Source organism: Atta colombica, unplaced genomic scaffold (genome assembly GCF_001594045.1).
Source record: "Atta colombica isolate Treedump-2 unplaced genomic scaffold, Acol1.0 scaffold203, whole genome shotgun sequence".
NCBI lineage: Eukaryota > Metazoa > Arthropoda > Insecta > Hymenoptera > Formicidae > Atta > Atta colombica.
In genome coordinates, this window is record NW_017259298.1 from 366,207 (window position 1) to 375,651 (window position 9,445).

Sequence of the window (9,445 nt, forward strand, 5' to 3'; positions counted from 1 at the left end):
TTTAGATATCAATTTTCGGAATTTTATCTTCGAACCTTTAGCTTTTTATCTTTTATCGATTTTTCCGTCTGTATAGATGAAATTGAAAGTCTTTCTTGACTGCTGCAAACGTATGAAGCCAGCATTTCATCATTTCTTCGAGGAGAAGTATCGATCACCTGAAACCTGGGTCGAGAGGACTCTTACATACACACGCAGCGTCGCTACCACGTCTATCGCAGGTTATATTCTGGGTCTCGGCGACAGACACCTGAGCAACATCCTTATAGACGAACACACCGCTGAAGTTATTCACATCGATTTTGGTGTAGCTTTTGAACAAGGCAAAGTCCTACCCGTTCCCGAGACAATTCCTTTCAGGTGATATTATCGTACGAATTATTTCATCTTCGAAAAGCGCATTAAAGGATTTTATACCTATAATATTTCTATGTAAAGTTAAACGAGATTGCAATGCGAATAATACAAATAAGCAAGAAGCGCCAAATTCGATCAATTTTGGTGCTTAATAATATTTCTATGTAATTTTAAGATGCTTAAAAGCATATTTATTAAATTGATGGTCGATATAGATTGTGTTATTTCAGCTTGAATTTATGACTGCGTTTCAAGTACGACAGTAAATTGGCGCGTAATTTATTTAATTGAAAACTGTATTTAAATTTTACATAGAAATGTTAGACATCAGCTTTGACCGCTTCTATTTGACGCTTCTTATATATATTTCTATTATAGTGTAAATTAACTAATCTCAACTTACTCTTTATCATTTTTTAATTTTTAAAACTAAAAAAAGATGAAGAATGAGTTGAATCAAGATTAGTTAATATCAAATATGAGATTCTAATCTCAGATTCTAATTCTCCTCGAAATTTATAATTTTTTTTCATTTAACTGTCCTTATTAACTGGTTGTTCGCTTCATTGTAGATTAACCAGAGATATCGAAGTCGCCATGGGTGCCTCTGGCATCGAGGGTACTATGAGGCGTAGTTGCGAAGTGACTATGACAATGCTGCGTGATCAGAGGCAGATTATCATCACCCTCCTTCAGGTTCTGCTATACGATCCACTCTTCACGTGGGCGATCACGCCGGAGAAGGCCTGCAAAATGCAGAGCGATGTCGTAAAGCGTATCTCAGAAAACAGTGGACGAGGTAAGAGGAATTAATCACGGTTGAAAGCAATGAATTCTTAACGCGCAAAACTATCTTGATTAATTGTGATGTGAATTAATCCATTAATTTTTACTTACTCTTTAGCACCTGTAGAAACTAACACGATCGCCAAGAGAGCTCTTTTGAGGATCGAACAGAAGTTGCAAGGCACCGAGGACGGTCTGGTGTCCAGTGTTCCCGGACAGGTCGAGAGACTCCTGCAGGAAGCGCGAGATCCTGCGAATCTATGCCGAGTTTACTGTGGCTGGCAACCATATTTGTGAATACCCGGTGAATAATCGTTCATAGTGTTCATATCCAGCGGATACATCTAGGATAAGTTTTATATGTTATATGTTAATTTATAATGTACATCGAAAGTACCTTTTGTATCGTATTAAATTTTTTATCTTTCATAAAATTTTATCGATGTCCGAGTGTACTCATTTATATTGCAGCTCTTCGGCAAATCGATGTATCGATATATCGCCTTCCCGAATGTAATTTTCCTGCATTCCTGATATTTTGTATCTCGCGCATTCGAATTTTTAAATTCAAATTTTGGACTGAAGTAGATGAATCTCGAGAAGAGACTGAGTGCAGAAAAGGCGCTATTAAAATTATCAAACGGGAAGCAAATATGAAAAGGACAAAGGGTGAAAATGAAGCTCCGAGAAACTTTGTCATTTCAGACATACTTGACATTTTCCGAACGCTTAAAGTTCTCTTTTATGACCTAATAACAGTGTTCGCGCTATATTGATTTCAGAGTGAAAAGGCGTATCGATCTCGTTGATTGTTTATATTGCCGGCGAGAATGATTGTGACGTTGCGGAAACGAGTCGAGTGAGAATCACACGCGAAGTAGATTAACTGCGATGAGATGACAAAGTCCACACCTCAGCGTTCTTATTTTTGCCATCGGAGAGAAGGTGTGTGCTTCGCTGATGTTTGCGTCCCACGTCCCATCGTGGGTGTAAGTGTAGGCATGAGTTTATACGAAGACAACAAATCGTAATAACTTTATTAAGGTATAAGTATCTATATAGCACAGAGTAACATTGCAATGTTACTCTAAAATTGCTGGAACATTGCAATGCTGCTACAATGTTGTTAGAACGTTGCAATATTGTTGGGACATACAAGTATAGTATTGTTACACAATACTTGTAATATTGTTGAAACATTCCGATGTTGTTGAAAGATTGCTGCAACATTGCTGGAATTCATGTACTATATGAACGATGAGAGCGATTATAGACTGGAGGTTGCATCTCGAAAGACAGCAACGATAACTTTATAATTAGCTCAGATCTATATACCTATATATATTAATAATAGTAATAATAATAATAAATCTATTAAATCATAAATATAAGAGATTACAAAAAGCAGGACGATCATAGACGGCTGCACCTGAAAGGCAAAGTGAGGCAACAGTGTGTCGCTAATGCTATAAGACCAGCTATAATGATAATAATAAAAGTGTAGGTGTAGGTGTGCGGCGTATGTAGCGCGCAACGTCGCCGTCACGTCTCCGCGACTCGTCATCGATTGCGCGCGCGCGCGGGGAATCGCTCGCTAAAGTTTCTCCGAATTACTCCGAAGAGATAGGCCGTGTAACCGTCACCGCCGCGCAAATCGCCTCCGTCCTTGCGGCCTGCAACGAAAGAGAACGGTACGCGGGGGCTCTCGTGATTTTCGAATCGAACAAGAGGGTGAGGGAGAGAAAGAGGGAGAGAAAGAGAAAGAGAGAGATAGGTGCGAGCGAGCGCGCAGGCGGGTCCTGCCGAAGCGTCGTCGCCTGTCACGTCTGCCGTGAGGATCATTCTCTAAGTAGACCATCTCATAGTCCAGGATAAAGCCAGTCAGACAACTGAGACAACCAACCAGCCAGCCACTTCTATCAGCCGCCATCTTGCTGCTCGAGGAGAACGGTGACAGACGGAACCTGCTTGTTGGAGCGGAGCGTGGTGAGAGAGGCGTGAGGAAGGAGGAGAAAGAGAGTAGGAGACAGATATAGGTAGACGACTCTGACGACTCTCACGACGGTCCCTTCATGCGGTACGCGCCTATGCCATCCTGTCGCCTATGCCTTACTCCACGTACAATCGTAGCTGAGGATAGTTGGAGAATAGTCTAAGAAAAGGAAGAGGAGGTGGTGGTGGAGGAGGCGAAGAGGAGTATCGGCCGTGCCGATCGAGTGCTAGGTATACACGTATACACACATACACGCACACGCACACACCACATACAAAGGCGTGCGCGCGCGCGCCTCCTTCGTCATCGCCGTCGTGACCGTCGCTTCCACTCGCAATGGCAATGGAGACGCCGAGGGAACGAGAGATCGCCGCCGAGGACAGCATCAAGGTGGTCTGCAGGTTCCGGCCGCTCAACGATTCCGAGGAGAAGGCCGGCTCCAAGTTCATCGTCAAGTTCCCGTCCGGCGGTGACGAGAACTGCATCTCCATCGGGGTACGTGGAGCACTTCACGCCTACGTGAACGTGGACCATTCTTCTATCCGGATCTGTTCTTATTTTTCCGTTATTGTTGCATATATTGTGTATAGATGTATGTTTTTCTATATAGATGTGTACATAAATCCATAATGGGACTATGATTCATAACACACATGTTTCGAAAGATTCTCCAAATCCATTCTGCATTTAACTATATACCAGAAATAAGTGAAGAAGGTCGTATCTGAAAGTGGGTCTTTGTGTTTAATGATATTTTTGTGAGAATAACTTTTTTCCTTGATTTCCAAACAATATTTCATAATTTTTCCTGACATTCGATAATATTAAAAAATTTTTTGTATTTTATCTGATATACCTGATTTGATTTCCAGTTTTGTGGCAATCCTGTAATGTCACAAATTGAATTGACAATGTAATAATATTGTTTTTAAATATTCTTAAAAAAAAGTCACAAAATTGTATTAAACAGCAGAACTTGCTTTGACTAAATATTCTTTGCTTATTTGTGTTGAACATTTTCACTTATCATTAATTTAATTTATTACCAGTTAACAACTTTTTATGCAGATTTACTTTAATCTGAGTTCAACTCTTCATCTTTTTCCAGTCTCAACAATTAGAAATAGGTGAATAAGTTGAATCGATTAAAGTTAATCTGGTAGAAATGTACTGAAAAAAAGAACATCTAGCAATAGTTATCAAATATTGAGTAAAATAGGCTGTAAAAGTCTCAAAAATATTAAAAAATGTTACTTTTCTGAATATTAAGTAATATTGAATAATAATTATTACTCAACAGTTATTTGATTATTATGCTGAATACTAAATATTTAGAAAAGTAATATTTTTTTGTTAACCGAATATTTAATTGAAATTATTTCACTGAACTGATAATTATTACTGGATTCTTTTTTCATTATAGATATTAGAAATTCAAATGATGGAAAATGTGTACATACGATAAATGCAACAGTAACTCTATGAAATTTAATATGTTTCGTGTTATTGAAATTTTGCATGCGTTTTCTTCTAGATTCTAGATATGTATAATAAAGTGTATTACACTAGGAAAATTTATTATGGTTATGGCAATAAGAAGATTTATCTTTATTGAAGGCTTGGCGTTTTCCAAATATGAATTTTTTGCTATATGATATATCAATTGTAGGGCAAAGTATACCTCTTTGACAAAGTATTTAAACCGAATGCTACACAAGACAAAGTCTACAATGAAGCCGCAAAGTCTATCGTCACGGATGTTTTGGCAGGATATAACGGAACCATTTTTGCATATGGTCAAACATCGTCAGGTAAAGTTTATTCAAAATAATTAGAACAGAGTGTTTATTATATGTGCATCTAGAAAAACTTTGTTAGCAAAATCTACTATGTTAATGTTTTTCACTGGCAGACTGGTGCGCACTCAATGCACTTTAAAGCCGTTATACACAATAAATCGACGATAAAGGCTGTGGTCAAAGTCTCGCTACAAATGCTTTGAAGCATTTGATTAATTAGAAGAAAGAATTTTACAAACTGACCAATTAAAAAACGCTTCAAAGCGTTTGCAGCATCGCGTTGACCGTACCCAAAGATGTACGTTTAATAAAAATATAGAAACCAATTAAATCACGAATACTTAATACATTTTATTGTGCTATTTGAAAATATACATAGGGTATTTTATTAATGAGATATCCTACTTTTACATTCAAATTAGATTAGTGTGTACAACAACTTTAATATGTACTGAGTGCGCACTAGTTCTGCCAGTGAAAAACACTATAAAATTCTCAAAATATTTTAGCGGAAAATTGTTGTTCTCTTCAAAAATTTATAATATTTTTCATTGGGAAAACACATCAGTGTACACTGAATGCAAATCAATTCATATATATTTTTAGGAGCGGTTTCATCAATACTAGTAATCTGTTTCCTGCACTAGACTGCATTAGCACTCTCTTTCTCACTTTCAACAAATATCAAACATATATCTATCTCACTTCAAATTCCAAAAGTGTATACTAGTTCAGCCAGAAAATAGACCTGTTAACTTAAGCTGTGTTTCACTTACACAAATAATGCTCGCAACGCTCACGAGCATTATTTGTCTTTGTTTAATATTTGATAAATGATAAGAATGAATGATTCCACGAGCGTTAAGTGGAATGCAGCCTTAATAGGCAGTTAATTGACCAATCACATTTGCTGTTTAATAGAATTGACCAATTATGATTGACAGTTAATCCCGATTAGAATTAATCGGCGTTGGTGAAATCAACCCTTAGTGATAAATAATTTAATCTTTTAATTATACTTTCTTTATTATCACAGTTTCTTCATATTCTTAAAAGAGTTCGCTATCTTCATAATCTTGAATTATTTATTAATAACTGAAAAAATATATAAACCGATTTGCACTCAATTGCACCAAATGCATTCAGCAGAAGCAGCTTTGCAACGTCGTAAAATTCTTTAAAGCCGGTTCTACAGTAGTTGCAAGCTGATCGCTAGTTTGTTGCGTCAGCCAATCTGAAGCTTGCATTTTGAAATCAACACTTCATATTGGTTGTCACAACAAACGTAGAATTGACTTTAAAGAATCTTTCAACCTTTCAAGTTGCTAAAAAGTTTCGTTTTTACGCAGCAACTGTTAAGTCCGCTGAATGCGCCAATAGTTGTATATACTTGTCCCAGAGAACGCAATTTAATATTAATTAATTTGTTTCGCGAGTATTACACAAGTTTTATTCGAAATTTCTAGTTTTGCTTAGATTATTGAATTCTACCTTTATAGCTAAAACTGCTTTAATTTTGTGAAACAAAAGTATGGAGAATATCTGAGAAATTAAGGAATTTTTTTCAGTAGACATTTTGTAGAATAAAAGTCATAGCTTACGCCTTATATTTGAATTCGTCATATAAAATGCAGGTAAAACGCACACAATGGAAGGAGTCATCGGCGATCCTAACAAACAGGGCATTATCCCAAGAATCGTCAATGACATCTTTAATCATATTTATGGTATGGAAGAGAACCTGGAATTCCATATCAAAGTATCTTATTTTGAGATTTACATGGATAAAATCAGGGATCTTCTTGATGGTAAGTTTTTTGGAGTTTTGATTTATTTATTAGCCATAATTTTCGTAAAATCAATACATCTCTCAAAATAAATCTCCAATTTTTATTTCAGTATCTAAAGTTAACTTAAGCGTACATGAAGACAAGAACCGGGTGCCGTTCGTGAAGGGCGCGACCGAGCGGTTTGTTTCTAGTCCTGAGGAGGTGTTCGAGGTGATAGAGGAGGGCAAGTCAAACCGGCATATCGCCGTGACCAACATGAACGAGCACAGCTCACGTTCTCATTCCGTTTTTCTCATAAACGTTAAACAAGAGAATTTGGAGAATCAAAAAAAGCTCTCCGGCAAATTGTATCTCGTCGATTTAGCCGGTTCTGAAAAGGTAAATTTATATTTAAAAATAAGTTTTCTTTCTATTTTCTATATTTCATTATTACATTATTATTTAGTATATTTATCATATTCCTGCATTTCATTAGGTTTCTAAAACCGGTGCAGAAGGAACGGTGTTAGACGAAGCAAAAAACATCAACAAGTCTCTGTCTGCACTTGGTAATGTAATTTCGGCCTTGGCTGACGGCAATAAGACTCACATTCCTTATCGTGACTCAAAGCTAACGAGAATCCTGCAAGAATCCTTGGGTGGCAATGCCAGAACTACAATTATCATCTGTTGCTCTCCTGCTAGCTTTAATGAATCCGAAACAAAATCAACTTTAGATTTCGGTAGAGCTATACTATATCTTTTTGATGTAAATATTGTGTATTTTGTTTTCCACAGATTTTATGGAATATATTTATCATAGGTAAACGCGCCAAGACTATCAAGAATGTCGTGTGCGTGAACGAGGAGCTAACAGCCGAAGAATGGAAACGTCGCTACGAACGCGAGAAAGAGAAAGTGGCAAGATGGAAGGGCAAAGTGGACAAATTGGAGGCGGAATTGTCGCGTTGGCGGCAGGGTGAGACTGTCAAACCGGAAGAGCAGGTCAGCTTGATTGAAGGACCTGATGTTACTACACCGATTACCGCATCCATTGAAGGTAACGAAGATAGTGTAAATGCCTGTCTTTTGTATTAAAATGACAAGACGATTAACAGTCAGATATTGCAAATAAAATAGTTAATAAAATTCCTAGAGTTATCCGATAAAAGCGCATGCATATGTGATAAAGCATTTGTTATAAGATATTATTAGATAAGATTAATAGATAAGATTAGATTATTTACTACTGATAGTATTTCTATTTTTATTATTTTTATGATTTATTTCTTTGAAGTTTTATTATTTTACGTATTGTATTTTAGATTTGATGTTACAAGATTAGATGTATTACTTTTGCAAATCATGGATTCACTATAAAAATCTCTGTTTTAGGCAAGCTGGACGACAGTCCGATGCCTGCTACTCCCGGCGGTGGTCTCATGATCGGTTCCCTTTCGAACGAAGAAAGGCAGAAGCTCGAGGAGGAACGCGAGAGGCTGTACCAACAGTTGGATGACAAGGATGAGGAAATTAATCAGCAATCGCAGTACGTTGAAAAGCTGAAGGAGCAGATGGAGGAACAGGAGGAACTTATCGCCAGTGCAAGGCGAGATTATGAGCAATTGCAGCAAGAGATGAATCGAATACAACAAGAGAACGAGAGTGCTAAAGAGGAGGTGAAAGAGGTGTTGCAAGCGCTGGAAGAGCTTGCGGTCAATTATGACCAAAAATCACAAGAGGTAACTATTAACAATAGAAAAAGACTACTCTCAAAAGAAAAGCGGATGATCTTTTATTTTTGCTATTCTAACTTTAGGTCGAGCTAAAGAATAAGGAACAGGAATCAATGACAGAGGAGCTCCTGGCTAAACAAGTAACTCTAAACAACACTGCATCTGAGTTGCAACAGTTACGTGATATGTCAGCTCATCAAAGAAAACGCATCGCGGAGATGTTAGCAAACTTCTTGAAAGACCTAGGAGAAATTGGCGTAGCTATCGGTGGCGAGTCTAACGAAAATCTAAAAGTAAAGACAAATATCTAAATAGAAAAATATAAAGATTAGAAATTATTTTTTATTTATTTAATATAAACTTGTTGTGGTTTTGTCAATTATGATCTTAATTTGAATTTAAGATCGCTCCGCCGGAGAGCAATGGTAAACTGGAGGAGGAGTTCACAGTGGCGCGGTTATTTATCAGCAAGATGAAATCCGAAGTGAAGAATTTAGTGCAACGATGTCAGGGATTGGAAAGCTTCCAAGTAGACTGCAATAAGAAAGTAAGTAGACGGCGGCTGCGTTTCACGTCATCGCATTAATCAGAACTTTTGCACGTCGCTTTTCTTCAATCAATTTTCATTTTGTGTAAATGTCTAGGTTTCCGAGTACGAGAAAGACTTGGCCGAATGCCGATTGTTGATCTCGCAACACGAAGCTCGTATGCAAACGCTGACGGAATCTATGAAAGAGGCTGAAACGCGCAAACGAGCCTTAGAAGAAGATGTAGATGCGTTACGCGAAGAATGCGCCAAGTTGAAGGCCGCCGAACAGGTGCAGGCAGTTACCAACAAGGAGAAAGCCGAGGAGAAAGAGGCGGCGACGAAGATGCGGGTGGCTTTAGAGGAGCAGATGGATCAGCTGAGGGATGCGCATCAAAAACAGGTTATTTATTTATAGAATACATTCCATATTGATTGCATTTTTAATTTTGGATATATATATTTTTTATATATATATA

At 37.4% G+C, this 9,445-nt stretch overlaps 2 protein-coding genes across 4 annotated transcripts in view; both read left to right on the top strand.

The window, feature by feature from the left end:
* LOC108687273 (serine-protein kinase ATM) overlaps positions 1 to 1,487 on the top strand; it is a 15,750-nt gene extending 14,263 nt beyond the window's left edge. The window contains exons 17-19 of the mRNA XM_018192964.1: positions 77 to 360; positions 930 to 1,156; positions 1,262 to 1,487. Of these exons, the coding sequence (XP_018048453.1) occupies positions 77 to 360; positions 930 to 1,156; positions 1,262 to 1,440 (690 nt within the window). The 3' untranslated portion in view covers positions 1,441 to 1,487. The remainder of the gene's footprint in view (positions 1 to 76; positions 361 to 929; positions 1,157 to 1,261) is intronic.
* A 1,175-nt stretch (positions 1,488 to 2,662) lies between these two features.
* The window catches only part of LOC108687272 (kinesin heavy chain), a 9,854-nt gene continuing 3,071 nt past the window's right edge, over positions 2,663 to 9,445 (top strand). For all 3 annotated transcript variants that reach the window (XM_018192961.1, XM_018192962.1, XM_018192963.1), the window contains exons 1-10: positions 2,663 to 3,631; positions 4,806 to 4,947; positions 6,570 to 6,743; positions 6,835 to 7,103; positions 7,201 to 7,447; positions 7,528 to 7,764; positions 8,100 to 8,446; positions 8,524 to 8,733; positions 8,844 to 8,987; positions 9,085 to 9,369. In XM_018192961.1, the coding sequence (XP_018048450.1) occupies positions 3,473 to 3,631; positions 4,806 to 4,947; positions 6,570 to 6,743; positions 6,835 to 7,103; positions 7,201 to 7,447; positions 7,528 to 7,764; positions 8,100 to 8,446; positions 8,524 to 8,733; positions 8,844 to 8,987; positions 9,085 to 9,369 (2,214 nt within the window). In that variant the 5' untranslated portion in view covers positions 2,663 to 3,472. The remainder of the gene's footprint in view (positions 3,632 to 4,805; positions 4,948 to 6,569; positions 6,744 to 6,834; positions 7,104 to 7,200; positions 7,448 to 7,527; positions 7,765 to 8,099; positions 8,447 to 8,523; positions 8,734 to 8,843; positions 8,988 to 9,084; positions 9,370 to 9,445) is intronic.